Genomic DNA, 25,904 nt, shown 5'->3' with positions numbered 1-25,904 from the left:
AAAACTCAAAATTTCAAGTAGCCCAAAGACAACAATGGGCATAAGAAGACTGCAGACTATAACCAACAATGACTTGTGTACAAGAAGTTATGTGAAAGATAGCATTCAGAAAACATAATAAGAAAAGGAAATGAGCTGGTCATTTGTATTAAGAGTGAGGGATTCTGTGAAAAATCTGAGCATTGCACTGGTCCTTTAAAAATAGTAGATCTAGAGAAAGAACTCCAGGGTTTTAAGGATAGCTTTGGAAGATTGATGGAAGGACATGAAGAAGAATCACCTACGATAAGAAGGTATGAATGAGCCTTGGTCTATAGCATTGAAAGGAGTACCCCAATTGAGGAGGTCAAATCTTGAATTATTGAAGAATCACCTTATTAATAAGGAAAGGCATAAGGTACAAGGCAATGGAGAGTTCTCACCCCGAGGAAGCTGGACAGGTCTTATATGAACTGTGGATTCCCTGGGGATCTTCCCCTCAGTATCCCAGTGTTCTGGCCAGTCTAAGGCCATTTTCCTTCTCTAGGACCCATATCACTTCTCCTGGCTCATGAGGAGCTAAAAGCCTCTTTTTCAGGGAAGGCTCCGCATGTTTGTCCCCTAACCCTGAACCTGGCAGTAATGTGGCCCTCAGAGAAAGGCTCTCCTGTATCCTGCCCAAGCCTCTAGTTGTGATAAGCCCACAGGGAGGATCCAGCTGGAGACAAAATAAGATGAAGTTCATTCTTTTTGTATTGTTCGTTAACTTTTTTCATTGGCTCAGAAGAGAAGGGAAATATGGAAGAGGTAGGGAGCCCTACCTAGGCTGCTCCTGAGCAGGCCATTTAAATAAGACAGAGTGGGAGGTAGACTGGAAAGAAGAGAAGGGATATATGAGGAAATGGAGGGATAGAGATTAAGGTGGGAACAAAGGTGGGGGGCATGGAGAGAAGGCTGATCCAGGAAGAGAAGACTAATTTCCAGCCCCACACATTCTAGAGTCCTGATGGGGGTAAGGGAGTTGAAGGAGAGAAGGGTCTGGATGAAATATGAAAAACTGTGGCCCAGAATCAAATATAACCAAATACCTAGGAATATAGGCACCCAACCCTGACCTCTTCACAAGTTCACAGACATAATTCTGGCCTTTCTCTGGGTCCCCACTGGCATCCATAGTCTGGCACATCAGAAGGAGAAAGAAAGAGGTCAGTCAGTGAAAGCTCGATGAAGTGCCTAGAGTCATGAGAGAGGAGGGAAGACAGTTAATGATATCAATCAAAAACATTTATTAAATGCCTGTTATGGGCACAGTACTAAGCGCTGGGGATACAAAAAGAGGCAAATGACAGTACTTTCCCTCAAGGAGCTTACGATGATGAGGATGAATATTTACTAGCTTTTGGGTAGGGTGAGATGGAGATAGAGACACCCTGAGTACACACCCACAAGTTTTTTTGCCTACTAGATAGAACAGGGCATAGTGGCAGGAGGGAATAAGGGTAGACTCAGAACATTGCTGACTGAGAGATGCAAACCAGAGACATCCTGTTCTCAGTGTCTGGATTGAGTGCAGTGCCATCCTGCTCTCTGCCCAAAGGCAAGAGGAGATGAAATGACATGCAGAGTCCTTCAGGGACTAGCAGAGGAGGGAAGGAGTGCTTAGTGATCAGGTTGTGGATAGGGCAGCGGAATAAGGAGCAGGGTCCCACTGACAGCGTCCAGGATTATTACAAGGGGGCAGGTTAGGAAGGACAAGGGAGTCGAAATGTCTCAACCCTACATTCACCTTCCCTGCACTTCCCCGGAGGCTGAGGTAGGGATGGAGGATTTTCACAAATCAGGCAAGTCTTCCATATTCAACTCTTCAGGCTGCAGTTTTTCTAAAAACGACTAGAGGAAAAAAAGAAATGAAGACAAGTTTAAGGGCAGTTTGGAAAGTTCTGTGCTTTCTTCCCTCTTTCTGCTGCACACACGTCTCCCCCCATCCCCTTCCCCATCTCCCCCCAGTATTCTTGGATCCTTTCACTGTGAATCTCATATCCCTTCTTGGTCCTCAGTTCCCTCTCCCCTAGGATCTTCTCTTGGCGTTCATCTGCTCATTCCTCTCTTGCATTCTGTTCATGTTCCTTAATCTGAGTCCTAAAAATCCCTCAGTCCCAGTTCCATCTTCAGCCTTACATCAGAATCTTCCTGCTTCTCCGTTTTGTAACTTACTGGGGACACTGGCAGGTCTTTTTCTCACTCAGGAGCCTTCTGATTTGAGACATCCGCTCTGCTCGGCGCTGTCCAGGGAGAATGAGGGGAAAGATAGGAGAAGTAGAGAGAGGCATGAAGGATTTGGGTCCATGAGACCAGAGTGGAGCATAGAGATTCAGGGGGAGGTTTCAGGCTAGAAGAGTTACTATTGCCAAGGCAATCTGTCCCAGAATAAGCTTGCTGTTGCTTCTTCCCCAGTCTAGTTTGGATCTAGGACATTGGGATATGGGGGAAGAAGGAGGCAGGAGGCAGGAGTAAGAAACATAAAAGCAATGATGAATTTTGCAAGATAAAAGTATTCATTCCCAAGCCTCCAATGTAAAGCACACAAGCCCCTTCACCTCTCGCGTCCTCATATCCTTTATCCATTTAAATGAAGAGGTTGGGTTAGTAGATTTAGATTGGAGGTATCCTCTCAAGGGCAGCTAGTCCAATCCTACTTCATTTTATAGATGGGAAAATTGAGGTCCAGAGAAATTAAATGATTTCGTCTAGATGGTCCGCTAAGTCCATTTCTGCTTTAATGTTCTATGGTTCTGTGATTCTGTAGGCTCCATAGTTTGGCCATGGTGGGTCAGAACCAAATGGATGGATGTGTTAGGGAAGTGGTGGAATGTTTGGAGTAAAGTAGAAAGAAGCTTACTCACCAGCCTGTGCCTTCGTCTGGCACAAAAGAATATACAGAGTCCAGAGAGAAGCAACAGACTTGCTCCGGCACCCAGACCGATGCCCAGATGAAAGGGTAGGTTCCACTCCTGTTTTGCTGCTGGAGGAGAGACACACAGAGAGGTCCTCTCAATTTCTAGACTATAGTCTTGAACATCAAGAAGGATCCAGAAAAGGGAGGGTTGGAGAGAGGGAACACAGAGTACTAGGCTGGGAAATGGGACTCTTGGGTCCCAGCAGGAAGGGGTTAGCTGAGACCCCCAGAAAGGTAACAGTTGTCTAAGCAGTGGGATGGTGGGAGGCTAGCATGGCTGAGAGGGATGAGCATTGCTCCTCATCTTCTTATGAGAATCGAGCCAACCCAGGGCAGGGTTGGGAAGGATAGGGGAGAGGGTGGAGGGGGAGGCACCTGTTTTCTTACTCAGTTTGAAGGAATCTGATTTAAGTTGTTTCTTATTCTGGAATAGCAGTTGGCATTCCCATGTCCCGGACTTTGGCTCCTTCACCTTCAGCTCCCTTTGCTTCTCTGAGACTGGCCCTTCTTTTTCTGTCTGGTTTTCTCGAATCCATGTCAGAAGCAACCCAGGGATTATGGGACCCAGCACTTCACAGCATAGTTCGTGATGTGGTGATTCCCTGGACATAGCTGAAGAGAGCAAGAGACAGAAACTGGGCACTTGAAATGGGGAGTGGGTTCCTGTTCCCTCATGGAGTATGAGGTAGGGATAGGATAACAGTGAAAACAATAATGTCTACACTTTAGTGCTATATAATTTTCAAAGCTCTTTCACTTGCATTGACTCATTTTATCCTCAACACAGCTATATAAGGTGGCCCTGGGGGGAGCTATTATCCCCATTTGACAGAGGGAGAGAGAGAGAGAGAGAGAGAGAGAGAGAGAGAGAGAGAGAGAGAGAGAGAGAGAGAGAGAGAGAGAGAGAGAGAGAGAAACATGCCCAATATTACACCGCAAGATAGAGAACTGGAATTAAGATCCATGACTAAAAGATTCTGACTCTGAATTGTGTGCTTTTTGGAAATTGTTAGTGAAAACAATCACAAAACAAGTTGAGGTTGAGGAATAAGAATACACCTTGGTTCCTGGAGTCTAGTGAGAGGCATGGAGGAGATTCACCGTGCAGGGCTAGGCAATTACAACCTTGGGATCTCTTTCCCCCTCCACTCTGACTCTGGGGGTGACCAGCTCTGTGGTATTAGTAAGGGATAGGGTATGTGTTCAGCCTTCACCTACTCACCTGTCATTACCACAAGGTTGACCTTCTGTTCCACAGTCCCCGAAGAAAACTGTAGTAAGAAGACTCCTGAGCCAGCATGAGAAGGCGAGACAGAGGAAAGAGTGATCGTGAGTGGGAACTTGGGATCACGATTGAAAGGTGGAGCGTCTGTTTCTCGAGTCAAGGAGTCACTCTTCCATGAAAACTTGACCACCTGTGGAGAAGCAGTGCCTTCCATGTTCCACCTCAGTTCTCCATTTGGCTGTTCCCTATTCAGCTCTTGGTCATTTAAATTCAGAGGGAAGGAGAATCTGACAGCTTTGCCCACCATCGTATAGAAGGTCTGAGAAGATTTTGTGAAACCTGTAGGCGGTGATAAAGACAGGAAGGGTAGGATCAGAGGAATGGGGTGGAGGTAAAGAAGTGAATGAAAATAAGTTCAAACTCAGCCTAGTGTTGAAGACCTTCCAGTAATTTTAAAAAAACCAAACATGATTATATTTATACATACCGTTGCACTACTCCCCTACATGAACCCTTCCACTAAAGCCAAAGTGACTTAGTCATTTCTCCCAAAAGGTCACACGCCTTTCTGTTGTCTTGGTTTATTTATTTCAGTCCCTCTACCCAGAATTTCTTTCATATTCCTCGAAACTTGTTTAAGGCTTCCTCTAGTTCATGTCTCACCTCTTCTAAGGAATCTTCCCTCTCTCAAAGGCGTCATTACTTTCCCTGAATCCCTGTAGAATTCTCCTATCGTATCTATTGTACGCACAGCACCATTTCCTTAGAGTTTGCTGTCTTATTTACCTTTCTGCCCCTACCATCTCATCTCTCCTATAGATTCTAAACTCCATGAGGGCAGAGACCTGGTCTTCAACCTCTTCAGATATGTTCTGGAGTTAACATCTAACGCTAGACTTAGTCAATATTCAAGAGTAGGTATTCACTAAATTTTTTGGATGCTAATGAAGTTGAATCCAGCTTCTTACACTTACTAGGTGTTTGTGACTCCAGGCAAGTCACCTAACCTCTTAGCAAACCAGGCAACTGCCTAACACTTTAAGTTGTCAGTTTGCATTGGTGGATGGAATTTCTTTCCCCTTTGAGTTCAATATGCCAATAAACAAAAAAACCAAATTATTAAACAATTATTAAATACTTTTTAGATCATTAAATTATTAAGCAAAGCAAATTATTAAAACAACAAAACCCAATTATTTTGAGTAGAATAAGTGGAGTATGGGAAAAGGGGGTATTGATGAAGAGAAAAGGAAATTTCTCCTTTTCCTCCCCTTTTCTAAGTTGTAGAAGGTCAAGAAGCCACTAGAGCACTGAAGGTCTTCCTTTCTGCCCTTTTTTCCACACACTGACCCTGAGAAAATATTAAAATGGCCCTCAACAGTTCCAGGGCCATCTCCTTGTTTCTTGAGTGTCAGATGGTGCGGAGGAGCAATGTCCATCTTGAGATCCCAAGACTTATTTCCCCCAGGGACAAAGGTGGGGGGAGGGGTAATGAAGAGAGGGTCCCTGAAAGTCAAGAGAGTAGAGTCACTGGAAGCTGGTGATGGAAAGTGACAGTAGACAGCTTCTCTTACCAAATGCTGTGACTTTGATGCCCAATTTCAGGGTTTTTTCACTCACAGAGACAATACAGTCCCAGAGACCCGTTTCGTTTGGCCCCATTTTCACCAAGTTCAAAGTTTTCTTGTCTTGATTCAGGATCTGTTTACTTTTATCTCCTGGACCCCTCCATTCCACCTTGAATGCAGGAAGGTTGGAAGAGCCGTGCAAGGTTAAAGTCACATTGGTTCCAGAGATCACATAGTCACTTGGGGTGGCTGTCACTGTCAGAGAGGAACGGTGCAGCTCCAAGTTACATACACAATGCACACCCCAAAAAGGGAAAAGACAGACGACCCAGAAGTTTTGTTTCTCTCCGAACATCTAGCTCCTCACATCATGCCACTTTTGAGTCCCCAAGGTCCTCCCTTTCTATGTCCTTTTCCCCTCTATCTTCTTTACTCTATCCCCCCTTCTTTTCCTCCTCTTTGCCCCTACTATTCTTCTTTCCCTCTTCTTCTCATCCCAGTTTCTCTGTCCCTTTTATCCAGGTTAAAAGAGGGAAATGACCAGAGGGGGCTGCATGTGGAATGCTAGAATTCCAACTCCAGGTCAGGAAGATTTGAATTCAAATCATGTCCTGAACACTCAGCCTGTGTGACTCTGGAAAAGTTATTTAATCTTTCACTGACAGCCTCAGTTTCCTCACACTTACCTCACTTTGTTATCAGGATCAAATATAAATGTTTATAACATATGTAAACTAATGTAACCCTTAGAAAATGCTTTGCAAACCTGAAAGTATTATATAAATGCTATTATTATGAGAATTGCAAAAGGTCTCATTAGGTGCCAAGGTACCTTCTGTTGGTGGGGGAAGGGATGGGGAGAGGACAGGGATGGGAAGAATCTAGGGAGAAAACAAAGGAGGGGACCTGCTTATTCTTTTCTTCCACTTACCCTTGAACACTAGGAGTTGAACTTCCTGCTTCCTGTTCTCCACCTCACAGAAGTAGGTCCCTGAGTCTGAGATCTCCAGCTTCTTGATGATCAAAGGAAAGCTGCCACCTTCCCATTGGTTTGTTAAGGAATCCACTCTATCTTTCTTTTTTGTGGTTCCTTCGAATGAAAGAATTTTTTTTCTGGGTAAGGGAACACCCATTGACTATTATAATATGTTAAACACCTATGACTTTTTTGCTTTGAGCCAACGAAGATTATTGTCATCAGAGTGAGGCAGGTTGGTGCAGTGGGGAGGAGAAAACCGCTGAATTTCAAGTCAGAAAATTTGGGTTCAATTTCCAGCCCTGTAGCTCTCTTCTCATTGGTGGGAACATGGCTAAATCACTTTGATTTGGGGGGCTGTGATTTCCTATCTACAAAAAGAAAGGGTTAGGCTAATCATCGCTAATATTCCTTCCAGCTCCAAACCCTTTGATTTCATTTTGTCCAGAAAGTCCTCTACTTGTCGTATTGGAAGCTTCATTTCTGTTTGTGAACTACATCTCTCCTAAACCAGAGCAATAAAAGAGTTCTGGTCTTCCTTTTTTAAAAGTATAAATTGTAACTGAATTCAGTATGGGGACTTCTTCTGGTGGATTGAGGCTTCAAGGAAGCCTTTGAACCCCAGAATTTGCCCCAGAAATACAGAGTAGAAGAATTAGTACCCTAGGACCTTTGAGTTTCTTTTTGGTTTTGTTATTGTTCAGTCGTGTCTGACTCTGTGACCCCATTTGGGGTTTTCTTGGCAAAAATACTGGAGTGGTTTGCCATTTTCTCCTCCAGTTTGCTTCAAACAAGGTGAAGTGACTTGCCCAAGGTCATACTGCTAGTAAGTGTCTGAGGTCAAATTTGAACTCAAGAAGATAAGTTTTCTTGAAAAGGCCCAGCACTCTACCTTTCACTACTAAACTCTTTTAAAACTTGTTTATTGATATCTTTTGTTTTTACATTACCTTCATTTCTAAATATTTATAATTTAGAGAGTCATTCATTTTAATAAAAGAAGGAAAGGAAAGCAGAGGAGAAGGGAGAGGACAGGAAAGGAGTAAATGAAAGAAGTGAGAAGAGGAGAGAGAGAAAGAGGGAAGAGTGAGGAGAGGAAAGGACACAAAGGAGACAAGAGGAGAGAAAAACAGAATAAGTAAGAGAGGGGAATAAAAAAGTCTTTAGTGAAATCTGACTACTTACAATCTTCCACACCCACAGTCCTAATCTCTCTAAAGAGAGGAAAGATGTACATTTTCTCTTCTGAGCCAACTGTGGTCATTCTGCTACGTTCAGTTTTTAAAAAACTTTTTACAAGTATTTTGTTGTAGTTGTTGAATATTTTGTTTTCCTCATTCTGTTCCTTCATTTTGCATCAGTTCATGCTATACCATGCATCTTTGAATTCTTCTTATTCATTGTTACTTACTGCCCAATACTATTCCAATCCATCCACGTACTGCAATTTGACGTCACTGGTAAACTCTTTTTAAAAGATCATCTACATTCAATTCCTCGCCAGCTATTCATTTTTAAAAACTCTGTTCAATGTGGTTTCCAACTCCATCCCTCTACTGAAGTGACTATCTCCAGGCTTTTCTTTCTAATAGATCCAGAGCTTCACTGCTAAGTCTGTTGTTCTTGTCTTAGATCTTGTCCTCCTTGGTCTGTCTACAACTTTGATGCTGTTGACCAGCCCTACCTCCTGGGTAGTCTCTCCTCCCTTGGCTTTGACACTTTCATCACCTGGCTCTCCTCCTACCTGTTAAATGTCTGACTCTTCCTTTTTAGTGTCCTTTGATGAATCCTTCTCCCATCCCATGATATATATGTCCCCCCAGGACATTCTCATGCATTCTCTTCTTTCTTTTCACTCTTGTCCTCTATTATCTTATCTCCTTCTAAGGGATCATCTTTAAGCAGATGTGAGATTTCATAAAGACCTAGAATCTGTGGGGCTCTCTGAGACCCATAATGCTCAGTTGTAGCAGGCTACTTCTGCTGTGGACATCAGACATAAACCCTTTATCTTCTCTTTTCTGGAAACTTCCATACTATCTCATTTATCCAGGATTGGTATGACAATTCCTAGCTCCTTCCAGGCTGTGATATCAGCCAGATTCACTAGAGTTAAAAACCTGATCCTTCCCTATAAAACCTATGCTCTTTCAGGCTTCACTGAGGTGCTTTGTTGCAAAAGTGATTTTAATCTCATCAGTTTCATGATGTAATTGATTGTGGAGATCTTCTAGTGCTGAGGCAAAAGGCTGCCTCTCCAGAGATCCATGGATAATTTCCATTGCCCCTATCCTCCTTCCTTTAAAGGCTTAGCTTTGGGGGTAGCATCCTTTGTAAAGCCTTGTCTGATTCTCCAAACTAGCAGTATTCTCTTCCTCCTTAATTTACCTTGTATTCTATTTATTTATTTATTTATATGTCTACATGTCAGTCAACTATCCGACTATTAATTTCTTGATATATAATATATACACACACACACACTATATGTAGCCTCTCTTCTCTCTCTCCTCACAATGCATACATATACACATAATATACTATACAGTATACACATATATATATATTTTATACCTATGTACACTTATATATTGAGTAATACACATATATCCTGTATATTTTATACACATATGCATATGTTATACATATATACATATATGTATATGCACTATACACATGTAGTATATTTATGCATATACTACATACATACATATGCATGGATATATGATATATACATATATGTGGTATATATACACCATACATACAAATACATACATTATACACATAGATCCATATATATTATGTACACATGTGTATATCTTATACATATATTATAGATATGTACAGTTATCTCTTCTACATCGCAACTTTCCCCATTGTGGTTTTGATATATTGTGGTTCAGCATAAGAACACAACATGGAAGGATAACTGTATATTATGTCATACATGCATATTTGTACAATATTATACACACATAGATGTGTTATACACAGACACATAGACACACATGCATACATGGATGCACATACATATACATTACATGTACACATATACTACACAATATATACTTGTGTGTTTGTATATGCATGTGTTCATATAGACTTGCATGTATACATACATACATGTGTTTATGCATATATAATATGTAATCCCGCACAGATATTATGCAAGAACAAAAAGCTAGGTCCAAAGTTGAATAGGAGGAGAAAGAGAATATACTGGATTGCCTTTGAGAAGCTGAGTGAGGTTTTTAATGACCCCAAGCTTCTTTTGTTTCTGCTTTGCCTTCATTTCCAAATCTATCCCTTCATTTCCATCCACATTGAGTCATCCCTTATAATAAAGACTAAAAAAAATGAAAGAAGAAAAAATAGTTCAGCAAAGCTAACCGACACAACCGCAGCAACTAAAATTGAAGACAATTTTAATCTCCAATCACATACAATGGACACTGATGCTAACTTACTAAATTTAATGCATACAACATTTGTTTATTTTATTTTTTATTTTATTTTTATTTCTCTTATTTTTATATCACTTTCATTTCCAATATACCACCCCCCACTATTCCATCAGTTGTGCTGAAGATTTTAAAAAGGGAAAAAAGAAACTCAGTAAAACAATCAACACATGAATGAGTGAACAAAATTATTAAATTATTACGATGTGAAAAGTATTGAGGGACAGCTAGGTAACACAATGAATAGAGTGCTGGCCCGAAGTCAGAAAGACTCATCTTTCTGAGTTCAAATCAGGCCTCAGACTTACTAGCTGTGTAACCCTGGACAAGTCACTTAACCCTGTTTGCCTCAGTTTCCTCATCTGTAGAATGAGCCGGAGAAGAAAATGGCAAACCTCTCCAGTATCTTTGCCAAGAAAATCACAAATGGGGTCACAGACACAATGGAAAAACAATAAAACAACAACAAAGCACTAAGGAGATGAATTAACAAAGCAAGACAGACTTTGTTCTCAAGGTGGTCCCATTCTCATAGATGGAGATGACACATATTGGAGGTTTCAGCTGTAACTCAGATGGAAAGAGCCAGTGACAGTCAAACCCATGGGACCTGAAGAGGTTATCAAGAGAATGAGTATAGAGAGAGAAGAGAAGAGAAGAGGACCTAGGACAAATACCCATAGTTGGGTGACGTGATGTGGATGATGAGGCAACAAAGGATACTAGGAAGGAATGGTCATACGGTGAAGAGGAGAACCAGGAGGGGAAATGTCACTTGGATTTTATTAAGACCTTTTAGCACAAGGTATGAGGAGAGGCTCTCAAAGGGACAGTGCTTGACCTTTCACAAGTCCCCAGAGCCCTCTGTTGAATGGGGGATATGGACAAGCACCCCAGATGATTTGTTGAGGACTGCAAATATTTAACTGGGCAGAAAATATAACAGAGATGGACTGCAGTACTTCTCATGGAGCTGGCCTCTTGCTAAAGGACATGCATGACATAGCAACTCCTGATTGGTCAGTCCCTGGGGCTGAGGTTGCATCAACTGTATTTGCATTAAAGATGATTGGCGATTGAACCAAGAGGAACCTCCCTTCTCAGCGGGTTCTGAGGATAGAGGAGAAAATCTCCACTCCTCTTTTGAGCAGGTCACTTTGGGATTCTGCCAGCTCTCCCTTGGACTGCCAACAGTGTAAGAAGGGGATTTTTCTCCCTCCCCCACTCACTGGCAGCAAAGCAGCTTGCAGTTTGAACATATGGCAGTGAGAACATGTGCTTGCCTAGCTGAGCCTGAGACTGCACCTCAAGTCCCTGGATGCCTCCTCTGCGTTGTCTTTCTTTCCTGAGTCCAGGAATCCCAAGATCCTGAGGAATGGATATTTCCAGCCTTATGAGTTTGAGAATCCTTGGGTTCCTAAATCAATACCTACTTACTGCCCAACAGGAATCGTACTTGCATCTATACCACTTCTCAGAGGAGGGTAAACTGGCAAGATCATCCTGAATTTGAGTAGATGAAAGGCAGGAATGTGCTGGAACCAGCTTCCAAGCCAATTGTTTCATTTCCAGTGTGAACATATACATCTTAGAAATCTTCAAGTGCTATAAAAAGCAATGAATTATATAAAATATAATTTTAATTAATTGTTTTGTTGATTGTCTGGACTTGAGGAAATGATGGGGGAAAACGTTTAATAGTGCAGATTAAACTTAAAACTGTGTATATCCCCCCAACTAGCTGTTAAACATTTACCAACACATTCCTGGACCTGACTGGTCAGGAAATTGGGACCATTTCAGACTTTGCAGGTCTGAAGTGAAAGATATCCTTTCATAGCCTCACAAAATGCCTTTTTCCATGAAATTCACTTGGTACAATGCCTGGCACATAGTAAATGCCTAATAGATGTTTCTTTACTTGACCTTTTAGGAGAATGTAGAAAGGTATAGATTGGGTCTAGGTTATTGTTTTATGTTTGTATTTATTAATGAGTGTCTGTGTGGAAGAGAAAATAAATAATTGTCCTATACATGAAACTCATTTTGTACCTAACAATTAAAAAGTCTGCTGGACCCAAGGGGTAGTGGTGCTTCCTCTTTGTCCTCTCCATTAAAGGGGACTGGAATTGCAGTGAACCTATATATGTAGTCTGGATTAGACTTAGACCAAGGAAAGTCTAATCACCTAAAATAGGGCTAGACCTGGAGTCAGGAAGCCGAGCCGCAGGCATGACCATTTAACCTCTGCCTGCCTGACTTTCCTCATCTGTATAATGGGGATCACAACAGCACCATTATATCCCAGGGTAGTTTTGGTACTTAGCAAATACTCAGTAAATGCATGTTTCCTTCCTTCTTTTTTGAAAAGAAGGGTCAGGTTCTTCTTGCACTCCTTGGCTATTATGCCCCAACCCTGATTTTCTTGAATCTTGAGTTTGACTCATATCCAGAGTCTTCCTAAAGGGATAATAGAAAGGAAGTCAATATACAATGCAAATTAGATATGGGAGAGGTATTTCTTTCCCCTCCACAAAAGACATGGGAAACCCACCTGGCTCTCCCAAGCATGCATCAAGAGAAACTTAAGTCTCCAGTAATGACTGCCATCACAGCATGAAGTTGTCTTAAACTTCAGAACATGAAGCAGTTTTCAGGATTGCTTAATTGGAATTCTCACAGTATGTTTCAGCTCTTTACTGTCTGAACAACTCTCTCCAGGTCCCTGGTTTCTAAAAAGTCAGGGCAGGGTTACGTTGGCTAAAGGGGAGTACTCCCACTGTGACTGAGGACCTTTGGATCTCAGGACTTTCAAATTCACAAGCTGGTCTTCAAGGCTGGAAATGTTTATGTCAGGATAGCTGCTGGGTGGGTCATCTATTGAATGATCAAAGAATCACAAAGCAGAAGAGAGAGCCAGAACCTAGGATCAAACCCAACTAGGTAGCTGATCTGTAAGCCCAAGCTACCATTGGAAGCAGTTGCCATGCTTCTGGGGCAGAGAAAAACCACATCTCCCAACTCTCTCCTCACCTCCACAGGAAGTCCCAGAGTTGCACAATGCCATCTGGAGGATCAAAGGAAGAAAATGACAGGAATGGATTCACTCTCCTTTTAAAGGTCCTCTGAGTAAATAGCTTTTCCTGCTCAGCAGCTGATAAGGGGATTGCTTGGTCATCAACCAAATGTCTGAATCCTTAAGCCATGAGTCACCCACCCATGGCCAACAGAAAGCAGCTTGGCGCATAGTCTTCTTCTCAATTTTACTACTTCCCCTCATACTCATGTAGCCCACTATCCAGATGCTGGCTTTTGATCTCTCTGAATTGTTTTTCCCTAGGTCCAAAGAGAGGATTTAGGGAGAGAAAGACTGAAAGAGCAGCGCTTTCTGATGTTCCTGGCATCAGAGGAGGATTACCCTTACTCCTTCCCTTATCTCATCCTTCCCCCAAATCATTCAACAGGATAAAGGGATGCCCTCTGTATATTGAAGCACCCTCTTTTCACTTTTTGTCTTCTTCCTTTCTCTGACCTTGCAATTCATACTTCTGGGAGAGACCCAAGAGGGGAACAGTTGGTGTGACTGTGGACCACAGAGAGAGAAAAGGACTCTACCACGAACAGTGCCAGACCAAAACCTTGGCAAGGATCAAGGTGGCCAGGGGAAGGCATCACATCAAAGAGAGATTCCAATTCTTGTAGTAGAGAGACAATGACCAAGACAGACCCATGAGGAGAAAAGAGCCAGGCTGAAACTTCCAGCTATTATGGTAGGCTCTAGGTGCAGAAAGAAGCATAAATGGTCAGACGATGGCCAATATGTTGATTTGTTTTATTTAGTTATACTTTGGTTGCTAGGGAGGGTTCTATTTTGGGGGTAAGGGAGTAGGGAGGAAACAATGTGAAGTGACAGCAATGTAAAAAAAGAACAATAAAACATTAATTTAGATTTTAAAAAAAGAAACATGGGAAGATACTGAAAGGAAGTGGAGTAATTGTAATCACCAGTCTTGGGTCTGGATGATGAAACATACCTCCCACATATTGTTAGAGAATTGGGGGAATATAGATGTGGAATGCATCCTATATGATCAGACTTGATCACTATGCTGGTTGGTGTGTTCAACTACTTTTCTTTTCTATAAGGAAGAGTCCATTAGGGGTGGGACTGGAGTGGTATAACACAGAAATGATAATGAAGTTAAAAAAGAAAAAGCATCAATTAAAGTCCAAGTATGTGTGTGTGCGTATATTTGTTGTTGTTGAATTGTTTCAGTCACGTATGACTCTCCTCGAACCCCATTTGAAGTTTTCTTGGCAAAGATACTAGAGTGGTTTGCCATTTTCTTCTCCATCTCATTTTACAGATAAGGAAACTGAGGCAGACAGGGTTTAGTGACTTGCCCAGGGTCACACAACTAGTAAGTGTCTAAGGACAGATTTGAATTCAGATCCTCCTGACTCCAAGGCCAGCCCTCTATCCATTGTGCTATCTACCTGTCTCATATGTGTGTATACACATACATATGTATATATGTATACACGCGCATATATTTTGGTCCTCATTCTACTTCAAAAGTCTCTGTGACTTTTGAAACCCCCAGTTCTCCTGGATACATTGCCTAATAATCAAGTCCATTCCAGTTCCTTCCTTAACACCAGCTCTCAACGATTTCTCTTATTCCTCATCAAGGACAGCTTAGTGTTCCACCAACTCAAAGTCTGGGCTCCTAATTTCCTTGATTCTTTCCCCAACCTCTTTCCTCCTGTCCATCTTCATCCTTCGTTCCTATACCTCCATGTCCATGCATTCCTTATCCCAGTCTCCTCGCTTCCCCACAGTACTTGCTACCCTAGTCATCAGCCTGAGCTCTGCAGAACCTAAGGCCAGCCTCCTTCCTTTTGTTGTCTTCCCAACAAAGTAGGCTCAAAGATTTGCAGATCCGATTCCTTCGAGGAAGAAAGAAATGGGGGAAGGAAGGAAGGAAAGAAGGAAGGAAGGAGGGAGGAAAAGAACTAGGAAGGAAAGGAGATAGGAAGGAAGGAAGGAAGGAAGGAAGGAAGGAAGGAAGGAAGGAAGGAAGGAAGGAAGGAAGGAAGGAAGGAAGGAAGGAAGGGGGAGAAAAGGAGGGAGGACAAGAAAAGATGAAAAAGGGTAGTCTCAATGAAATATTAGAAGGCTTATAGGAACTCATGAAGAGTGAAGTGAAAAAGAATGAGAATAATTTATACAATAACAACAATGTAAAACCAAACAACTTTTAAAGATTTTAGAACTCTTATCACTGCATTAACCAACCAGGATCCTAGAAGACAAATGATGAACCATGCCACCCACCTCCTGACAGCAAGGTGATGGACTCCAGGAGCCGAGTGAGAGATATTTTTTTTGGACATGGTCCATGAGGGAATATTTTTTGCTTAACTATGCATATTTTTTACCCAGAAAATTGTCCTTTCTTCCTCCTGCGATTGGGGTGGGAGTAGGAGAAAAAGAAGCTAAAATTTTGTTAATTTAAAAAAACTGTTCCTGTGAGCAATAACTGAATCCCCTAAAGTTTTTTTACTTGTTTTTTTAAACAATCCATGACGTTAGGTGGATGAGGCTCCCCAGAGGGACTGTTCTGAAGGATAGCTCTCATTTGGACATCTGTGCTTCAGTACATACATTAAAAAAGTCAGTATCATTACTTTATCACTGCATCTTATATAAACAAGTACAAAAGAGGTGAAATGCATTGTATAAATAAAAGTAAAGATTCAGGGTAAGGGAAAAGTCATTATAGGCTGTTTGACTAGAATACAACATTGGAAGGTCACACCATGTTCATAAAAATTAGAAAGGGCAGAAGATCAAACTGGCTGAAATGACAAATGTTGGAGGGCTAAGGGAAAATAGGCACACCAGTGCTTTGTTGGTGAAGCTACAAATTGGTTCAACTATTCTGAAAAGACATTTGGAACTATGCCCCAAAAGTTAGTAAACTGTGCATAATTTTTGACAAGGCCTATAACCCACATGAGGCAGCTGGGTGGCTCAGTTGACAGAGCACTGGGCTTGGAGTTAATAATAGGTAAGTTCAAATCTGGCTTCAGACATTTACTAGCTGTGTGACCCTGGGCAAGTCATAGAGGTGATAAACCTACCAGAGAGGTGATAAATGTTAAATACAAAATATGACAAACATTTTTGTATAGGGCCAATGCAGGAATATATTCTTCTGGACTACACATATTTGTTAAGAGAGCTTTATTTTTCATTATTTTGTTATTGTTTGGTGGGGCAGAGCAGGGGGAATCTGCAGCATAAGAATAAATGAACAAATACATTTGTGGGGATAGTAAAAAAGAATAGATTATAGAATGGTTTTGTATATAAGGAGGATATGTTGCTATATAGAAATCTACAAACACGAAAGGGTGGAGAAAGAGCATGAAAACAAAAGAAGGGCAAAATAGAGAAAGATTATCATGGAGGGAATGCATTATAGATTGCCCATCTAGACTGAAATAATGTATGATGAATTATTGAAAAAATGCACACAAAGTTGGCATGGGCAGAGGGTATATAGTTTGTAGGGAACAGGTGCCAGGCATATTAAACCACCCAGGCATCTGCTGGAGATATATCTGCTAAAAGCAGATAAATTTTATATACTTGATGTTAATTTCATCTTTCAAAAGGTAGAAGAAATGAGTGTTAACAAAACAAAGAAGGCAGGACAACTGAGCTTTGAGGACAGAAGAGCATGCTCTACTCTTTGTAACCCATTCCGGACTTTTCTTGGCAAAGATATTGGAGTAGTTTGCCATTTCCTTCTCCAGCTCACTTTACAGATGAGGAAACTGAGGCAAATAGCTAAATGATTTTCTTAGGGTCATACAGCTAGTGTCAAGAAGACCTAAATTCAAATCCAACCTTAGATACTAGTTGTGTGACCCTCAACAAGTCACTTAGCTCTGTTTGCCCGAGTTTTCTCATCTGTAAAGTGAGCTGGAGGAGGAAAGGGCAAGCCACTCTAGTATCTTTGCCAAGAAAACTCCGGAATGGGTCACAAAGAGTTGGACACAACTGAAACAACTGAACAACAACAGATGAGTCTTCCCGACTCCAGGTCCAGCATTCTATCCACTGTGCCACCTAGCTACCCAGACAGGCAGCAGCTACTGTGATAACCCCGAGAAATACACCAGCTTCTTTAGAGCTGTCCATCATCAGCACAAATAAGAAAGACTTTCATTGCTGGAGTTGACTCCCAGGTGGCCCCCACAGCTGTGTCATCAGACCAAGAGAAAGTACAGAAAGAATGAGGTGTCTTTGTTGCAACAGGACAGGGTGGTCGTGGTCAGGAAGGCTAATGCCCCATATAAGCTGCAGTTCAGGGTTTAAGCACAACCAAAAGTGCTTTTAAAAAATGCTATGTGAGGAGCAAGGGAAGAAATAAGAAAGATATAGGTCCTTCACTTGGTATAGATGGGATGATGATAGTATATGAAAGAGGGAAGACAGAACTCAGTTGTGTTTTTGCTTCCTCTTTGTGAGTATATGTGTTCTGCTGGACTGTCTCATCCTTGGACAGAGCAACCAGAATAATGGGCCATAGGCTCAGTGAACCTGTGCCTAAGCCACTATTTTGAGAATATTTCTCTTGCCAGTAGGATATTCCCTTTAAAGAAATCAGGGGGCTTAGAAGCTATTTGATATTCCTGAATGGCCAATAAGAAGAAATTAGTTGCCAAAGAGGGACTGACAGGAATCTTGGGAGGGAATGCCATCTTAAAATTTCTAAGAGAAACGAAAGTGGAACACTAGGGATAGCCTAATGTGTGCTTTAGACTTTAAAAGAGTAGATTTCAAAGGGTACAGAGAAAAGCAAGGGTCCCATGGGTCAGAGATTCTGAAATTCAGTTCAGAAGCAATGGAAGGCACTGAAGAAGGAACTTTAGATGATTCACAAATTATTCAGATGAGGGAGAAAAAGAGGTCTAAAGAGATTGCTTAGTAGCAATTTTTGTTGTAGCAAAGAACTAAAAACAAAAGGAGATGCCCTTCAGTTGAAGAAGGCTGAACAAATTATGACATATTAATGACGTGGAGTAGTATTGCACCTTAAGAAATGACAAAAGGAATTCTTAGTGGGTAGAAGAGTTTTGATTTTCTTGTTTTCAATGGAATGTGTGAGAGAGGGGAAAGGAGATAAAAGCTAGTAATAGTGTTGATTTTAAAAAAAGAAAGAAAAGAAGGACACTGAAGCATCTTTTTAAAGCTCAGAAGAGAATAGAAGGAAGTCAATAGGAAACACTGTCTAGCAAGACAACTTTGAAAGTGAAATGTCAAATTTATTATACTTTTAAAAAAGCAGATTGCACATAAATGAAATTTGGGATTTTACTTCTTTTTTTTCCTCTACTTTGTATACAGAAATGTTCTTCTTTTTGGTGGGTAAGTTCAGAATTTTGACAAAATTAATTTTAAAAAAGAGAGGAGATTAGTTACGGTTATGATTACTGAAGGAATGATGCAGTCTCTCAGGAACAGCGTCAGGGAGTCCAACGCCCCACATAAGCTGAGACTAGGGGTCAAGGCTATGAACAACCAAAAGTGCTTTTAAAAAAACAGCTATGTTAGGAGCAAGAGAAAAAAATAAGAAAGACATGGGTCCTTCTCTAGATGGGATGATGATAGTATATGAAAGAGGGAAGACAGAACTCAGTTGTGTTTTTGCTTCCTTTATCAAGGACGCTGGTCTTCAGAGAAGAAAGGATAAAAAAAATGGTTAGCAGAGAACTGAAAACTAAGATAATCAGGCAAAGGTAAGGAGCACCTATCTATCTTCAGTAAGTGAATTCAAGTCACCCAATTTGGACAAATTTTATCCAAGGATACTGAAAAAGTGTGAGGATATGATTGTTGAATATCTGTCAGTGGTCTGTGGGGTGTCATTGAGTAGTACAGAGAAAAGATGGGTGAGGTGCCACAGTTGTCTATGTTCCCAAAAAGTGAAAAAAGGTTGATAATTCAAACTCTAGGCCAGTGAATTTGATGGGGATTCCTTGAAAAGAATGAAAGGGTCTATTTTTAAGCACTTAGAAATTGTGGTCAGGATAAGCCAGCATGGTTTAATTAAAATCAAGTCAATACGTGGTAGCATTATTTTTGTATGAGGAAAAATCTAGAAACAAAATGGATGCCCATTGATTGGAAAATAACTGAAAATTTTGGTACATGAATGTATACCAAAAAAGAATCTAGTTGGAATCTAGTTAGACTATAAGAAATGATGAATATGAGGAATTCAGAGAAACATAAGAAGACTTGTGGGAATTGATAAAAAGAAGAAAACAGGCAGGGAAACAATGTGCCCGATAACTACAGTAATGTAAAAATCATATACCTCTGCACTACCCTACCAGTTTTCACTCATCCCCAGAGAGAAGCTACTTACTACCTCAGGTTCTAGAGCAGGGGTGAGGAACCTACAGCCTCAAGGTCACATGTGACCCTGTAGGTCCTCAAGTATGGCCCATTCAAAGGGTTGCACTTGAGAACCTAAAGTTTGGATTCAGCCATAGGGATGCACTTGAGGACCTATAGGGCCACATGTGGCCTTGAGACCCCAGGTTCTCACCCCTATTCTAGAGGAAACCCTGTGTTTCTATACTCTTACACTTGGCTCTATTGGTCCTACCAGGGTGCTTCCCATTACTAGTCATTCAGTAGATTTAATTAACTCTTATTAAGCTCATTTACTCTAATGACATAGCAAGAACAGTAATCATAAAACATCCTCCCCCTCCACAAACTTGGGGCGTGGGCACTCACAAATACGGACAGTGTCCATGGGCAGACTTCTTGCTCTTTGAAGTCACTTCCTTTCTCAGGTAACTGCCTCTCTGTATCTATATCTGTCTGGAGTATGTGTCTCTGCTCTTGACTGGATGCAATGCATTCAACTAGTCCAATAGTTCTGATGACAATCTCTTCTCCCCAACCTTCTTGCTGCCCTGTGGTATAATCCTAAGAAGTCTCCTCTGCAACTGCTTCCATCTCAGGAAGTTTGAAAACTCCTTCAGGGCTCAGGCATTTGAAACTCCCAGAGGCTTGACTAACTTGCTTGTTTAGCCAAACAAAATGTTCCTATTGCTGACCAAATCAATGATGCGTTCCAACCTCATAAAGAGATCAGGGTGTAAATTAATCTTGTTTATGCTGAAACCTCATCCTGTGAAACTATATTCTGTGACTTTATCAGCTGAGGCGGGGGAGGGAACCACATCCTCTCATTTAATGAATGAAAAAGTAGAAAAATATATTATAATTTTGATGAAATCAAATTAAAAATATTTATTGCAAAGGACAGATATTGAAACACTTATTTTTCTCAATAGAGGGGTGGTAAATTATGAGTGTGGAATATTGCAGTTACTGTTAGACAAAGTTGCTTAGCTATTTTCCTTTGTTATGAGGGAAGGTTCTATGGTAGTGGTAGGAGATGTAAGGGAAAAATTGGTATAAAAATTGTTAATAACATATTTGCAAAGGAAATAAATTTCTATTGTAATGTAAAAAAAAACCCACCAAGTTATATGAGGCTGATCTAATTTGTTTTAATCTAATCTATAAGATTAATCTATTGATTTTAACTGTTAATCATTGAAATGCTATAACCATAGTATATCTTGATTTCAAAAAGATGTTTGATATAAAAGTTATACTTTTAGGTAAGATTCAGAGATGTGATAGTATGATACTACAGTTAGATGTTTTTGGAACTGTTTGAATTGAATTGTTTTGACTGACTGAACCCAAAGTATTGAAACTGATCACTGGCAATATGGATAAAGGTCTCTAGTATGGTTCCACAAGTCTCTTTGTAGGCCTTGTTTTGTTCAATTTTTTTAAAATCAGAGACTGTATGAAGTTATACATGACAGGATAATAAAATTTGTGAATGTCATAAAGCTGAGAGAAATGTCCATGGCACTGAATGACTGACTTGGGATTCAGAAGTAGAGATAAATGTAAAGTCCTATATCCAAGTACAGAATTGAGTGAGCAGTTCATGTGGAAAAAAAGTGGTACCCAGTATGACTTAATAATATCTCACTATCAATGATGTTACTGGTGTGGCAACCAAAAAGGCTTATTTGAATTTAATCCACACCAATAAAGATCTAGTATCCAAAATGAGAGAGGTGATGGTTCATGCTGAAGTACTCTGCCCTGGTCTGACTCCATCCAGAGTACTGTGTTTCCTTATGGGCACTGAATTTTAGGGAAGATATTAACAAGTTGCTGTGGGAGGAGGCAGGAGTTGTGCAGCCAGTGTTGGGAGGGGAATTCAAAGCCATGGCAAAGGATATGGCGGATACATCAATTTAAAGAACTAAGAATGTTTATTTAAGCTTGGATAGGAGAAGACATGGATGGGAGGGAACATGGTAGACATTTTCAAGTATCTAGGGAGTTGTCCTATGGATGAGGGAATTATTAGATATGTTGAGTTTTGACCCATGTGGACTAATAGGCATTTAACTTTTCTGAACATCATTTTCCCCTGTCAATAAATGAGAATAATAATCGAATCTGCCTCTCATGTATTAAAGACCTATAGTTGTATTGATAGGGGTAGGAGTAGCAGTTATAGAACAAGGAATAAATGAAATGGAAGTCATAAGCCCTGGGTTCTAGCCCTTGGACATAACTTCATGAATTCAAGAGATTACATGCTTCTAGATCTGGGTGCTGGTTAACCAGCAGGAAATGATCTCCTACAAAGCTTATGAATATTCCATGGAAAATACATAGTGTTGAGCCCATGACCTGACTAATACAATACATGGGTGGTGGAGGTGAGTACCTGATTATCCTTATTACCTCAGGATCATAGGGTCATAACCAGGACAAATCTGAGAGACCATCTAGTCCAACAACCTTTTAGGGAAAAGTTAAAGCGCTATTCTAGCTCAGAGAGACTATTTTTTTCCATTGGACTTTCAATTTCATCCACATAGGGAACTGCTAGCAAGAAACTACTCTTCAGCTTATATTTAGAGACTTGCCTAGAGCACTGAGCTGTTAAGTAACTGGCCAAGGAGAGATCATTGCTGATCTGAAATTTCTATGAAATTCCATCACAACAAATAAAAATCTCTCTAGCATACACTTGTAAACTTTCATTCGGTAATCCTACATTTCAAGCAATATTCAGCTTGATAACAATAACAGTATAGCAAATTAAATAGGAGAATTCCTTGGAGTTGTCATTGTCATGGATTTTAACCCATAATGCAAGATATGGAAATATATACTAGGTGACTTGGAATTAGTCAGGGAAGTTTTTTGCCAAAGTAATTTTGAGGAACAGAGTGATATGAACAGAAAGATAACTCCACAACACTCTAAGTCATCCAAGACAGACTTCACGCCTTCGTTTTTTTCATTGTCTCTCCATAGTGCCTAGTATACAATATACTATGCTTTATTCAACATACAAAAAATTGTGCATATTAATAATTTTTTAACATGAAAAAATTGTCTTTAATTTACCTGGGGGATTTTGTACATGTTAAATGAAAGTCAGGGCTTAGAGTGAGGAAGAACTGGGCTCAAGTGTGGCCTCTGACAAATATTGGCTGTGTGACTAGCACCCAACCACTTATTATCCCAAGTCACTCACTAACACTAGAGGTTGCAGAGCAGATATCTATCTCCATTGGTAGAGAAAGTTCTTCACAATGTACTGAAAATACCGATGCAATCATAGGTCCTGTCAAAAATACATATACATAAATGTTTATATATATGTGTGTGTATTTATTATATATACATATATATACATATGATTAACCAGAATCCAATTCATATTACTTTTTTTCTAAACTGTTTTTAGTGAGAAAAAGGCAAAAACACTCACTGAAAAAATAATATAAAATGTCTGGGATCAGTAAAAAAGACTCTTTTCAATCTCCTATACTTATATGTACAATATGGAAGATCAATGCTCAAAATGATAGAATTGTGGTTTTACCCAATTAATAAAAAGTTCAGTTGCATCCACAGATCTCTATTTACTAAACCAATCAATTGCCAACCAATAAACATTTATTAAACACCTACTTTATTAAGCATTGACCCAGGCATTACTATAAAAAAACAAAAACAAAACAGTTCCTAATCTCAAGGAGCTTATATTCTGGGATGGAAGAGATGATAAGTACATGCAAAAAAATTAAAATGGGGCAGTTAGGTGGCACAGTAGATAGAGCACTGGGCTGGGAAGCAGGAAGACTTGTCTTCCTGATTTCCATTCTGGCCTCAGACACTTACTACCTGTGTGATTCTGGGCAAGTCACTTAACCCTGTTTGCATTAGTTCCCCATTTGTACTGGGGAAGGAAATGGCAAACTACTCCAGTATCTCTACAAAGAAAACCCAAATGGGGTCACAAAGAGTGGCATAGGACAGAAACTAATGAACACATACACACACATGCACACACACAAATACAAAATAAAGAAAAAGTTGTTAAATACAAGGTCATTAGGGAGGGAGGGAAGGCACTAGTAGCTGGGCAGATCAGAAGAAGCAGAAGGTAGTGCCAGAGTTCTTTCTTAAAGGAAGTTAGAGATGCTGTGAGATAGAACTGAGGACAGAGTGTATTCCTGGTTTGGGAAACAGTTAGCACAAAGGCCCAGAGATGGGAGAATGGAGTGTCTTGTGTGAGGAAGAGAGAAAAGTCTAGTGTAGGAAGGAAAGTAATGTCTAACAAGATAGGTTAAGGCAGGGGTGGGGGAACCTGCGACCTAGAAGTGGCCTTCTAGGTGCTTGGATGTGGCTTTTTGACTGAGTCCAAGTTTTATAGAATAAATTCTTTTATTAAGGGGATTTGTTCTGTGAAGTTTGGATTCAGTCACAGGGCTCCGCTTGAGGACCTAGAGGGCCACTTTTAGCCTCAAGGCCACAGATTCTCTACCCCTGGATTGGGGCCAAGTTGTGAAGGGTCTTAAAAGACAGTATATATTTTATCCATGAGACAATAGGGTATCACTGAAGTTTATCAAACAGGAAAAGTAACATGGAAGCTTGCTTTGACATCTGTGTGGGAAATGGTTTGGAACAGGAAAGACCTGAGAATGGGAGATGGACTAAAAAGCTGCTACAATCTAGGTAAGAAATAGTAAGGATCTGAATTAAGATAGGAGCTCTGTGAGTGGAGATAAATGTTTGTCAAAGTCATGAGATGAAGACGTTGACATGGCAAGATTTGGCAACTTTTTGGATATGCGGAATGCGGGAAAGAGAGGAACTGGGAATAGTATTGAGCTTACAGATTTAGAAGACTGGAAGAATGGTGGTATCCTCAATAGAAAAAAGCTCAATACAGGGGATGGTTTTGGTAGAAAAGATAATGAATTTATTGGACATTTTGGACATTTTGAGGGTGAAAAGTCTCTAGGATGTCCAGTTAGTGGTGCAGGACTAGGGCTCTGGAGAAAAACTGTAGTTAAATATGTAGACTGGTAAACTCATCTACATAGAGATGATAATTAAGCCCTCTCAGAAGTCAATGAAATCACTTGAGAGAGTGTATAAAGAGATATAACAAAAGGGTCTGTAGAAAACCTTGGGAATACACCCATAGTTAGAGCCTGATGTGCTAATGATAATGTTCCAGGGCAAGGGAGACTATAGTCAGATAAATAGGAGAACCAAGAGAGAACAATATCATGAAAGCTCAGAGAAGAAGGAGTATCTAGGAAGAGTGGGTGGTCACTAGTGTCAAATGTAAGGGTCAAGATGGGTGAAGACTGGGAAAAGAGCATCAGATTTGTCAATTTGTCAATTCACTGCTAATTTCAGAAGGAGTAGTTTTGGGTATTGAATCCCAGGTGACCCCAAGTTTGAGAATTCATGCATTGGATCTTCTAGAGAAAGAAGAGAATTGCTGCAGAATTCCTGAATGATGTAGTAAAACCACATAATGGTGGCTGGGATGGGGCAAGAGATCTGGACCTTGCCAATCTCTACTGTTACAGTGAATTATCTGGACAATGAGTTGCCAGTAAAGTGCATTTCCCTTCCACTGGAATCCAAGTCCATAGAAGGTCTCCACAGGGCTAAAGAGGCACTCAGTGAAATGTTGAAACAATAGTGACTGCTTTCTGTATTTTCTGTACATGCTTAGGGGCTGCAGTGAATCTTTTGTACCCTTGAACCCCATTTTCTGTAGAATGAAATCAAGGCTATCCTACATGACATGCATTTATTACAGTAAATGGGGAGCTGGGGATACTGTTGTCCACATTTAGGGAAACCTATTCATAAATTACATTTGTAGATTTTCCTGGAGAAACCTCAAGTTGGGGCAGAGAGCTAAAAGGGAAAATGGCCTTTTGGCAGTTAGACCTCAGGATCAGATCCAGTCTGTGTAAAGTCAAAGTTTTAGAGGGGCCCAGGACCATGGGCTACACTTACCTAACACCTTTGATGGTGAACCTTTTCTGAAACCCCTGAGAAGTATAGTTTGGTCTGGTTGTTTCCAGGAAAAGTCCATGCTTTCTTTCTTTGTAGCCTTACAAGGCAATGCAGCATTTTCTCCAGTCACACCCAGTATCAGCTCCTTTCCTCTGGTCGTAGCAGGCAACAGAACTGGATCCCAGAGATTGAAAAGAAATAGGTAAAGACCAAAAGTAGGCCCAGTTGCTGAATTTTATTTCCTCTCCTGACCCATCAGTG

General features: G+C 40.6%; 1 protein-coding gene across 5 annotated transcripts in view; it reads right to left on the bottom strand.

The window, feature by feature from the left end:
* Window positions 1-1,241: 1,241 nt before the first annotated feature.
* The window catches only part of CD4 (CD4 molecule), a 62,024-nt gene continuing 37,361 nt past the window's right edge, over window positions 1,242-25,904 (bottom strand). For all 5 annotated transcript variants that reach the window (XM_072653816.1, XM_072653817.1, XM_072653818.1 and 2 more), the window contains 8 exons: window positions 25,644-25,817; window positions 6,660-6,818; window positions 5,735-5,983; window positions 4,158-4,499; window positions 3,323-3,547; window positions 2,883-3,001; window positions 2,194-2,261; window positions 1,242-1,869 (listed from right to left, as the gene is read on the bottom strand). In XM_072653816.1, coding sequence (XP_072509917.1) covers window positions 1,860-1,869; window positions 2,194-2,261; window positions 2,883-3,001; window positions 3,323-3,547; window positions 4,158-4,499; window positions 5,735-5,983; window positions 6,660-6,818; window positions 25,644-25,817 — 1,346 coding nt within the window. In that variant the 3' untranslated portion in view covers window positions 1,242-1,859. The remainder of the gene's footprint in view (window positions 1,870-2,193; window positions 2,262-2,882; window positions 3,002-3,322; window positions 3,548-4,157; window positions 4,500-5,734; window positions 5,984-6,659; window positions 6,819-25,643; window positions 25,818-25,904) is intronic.

This window comes from Notamacropus eugenii, chromosome 3, assembly GCF_028372415.1.
Source record: "Notamacropus eugenii isolate mMacEug1 chromosome 3, mMacEug1.pri_v2, whole genome shotgun sequence".
NCBI classification, from domain to species: Eukaryota; Metazoa; Chordata; class Mammalia; order Diprotodontia; family Macropodidae; genus Notamacropus; species Notamacropus eugenii.
This window is presented reverse-complemented; position numbering and strand designations above follow the sequence as displayed.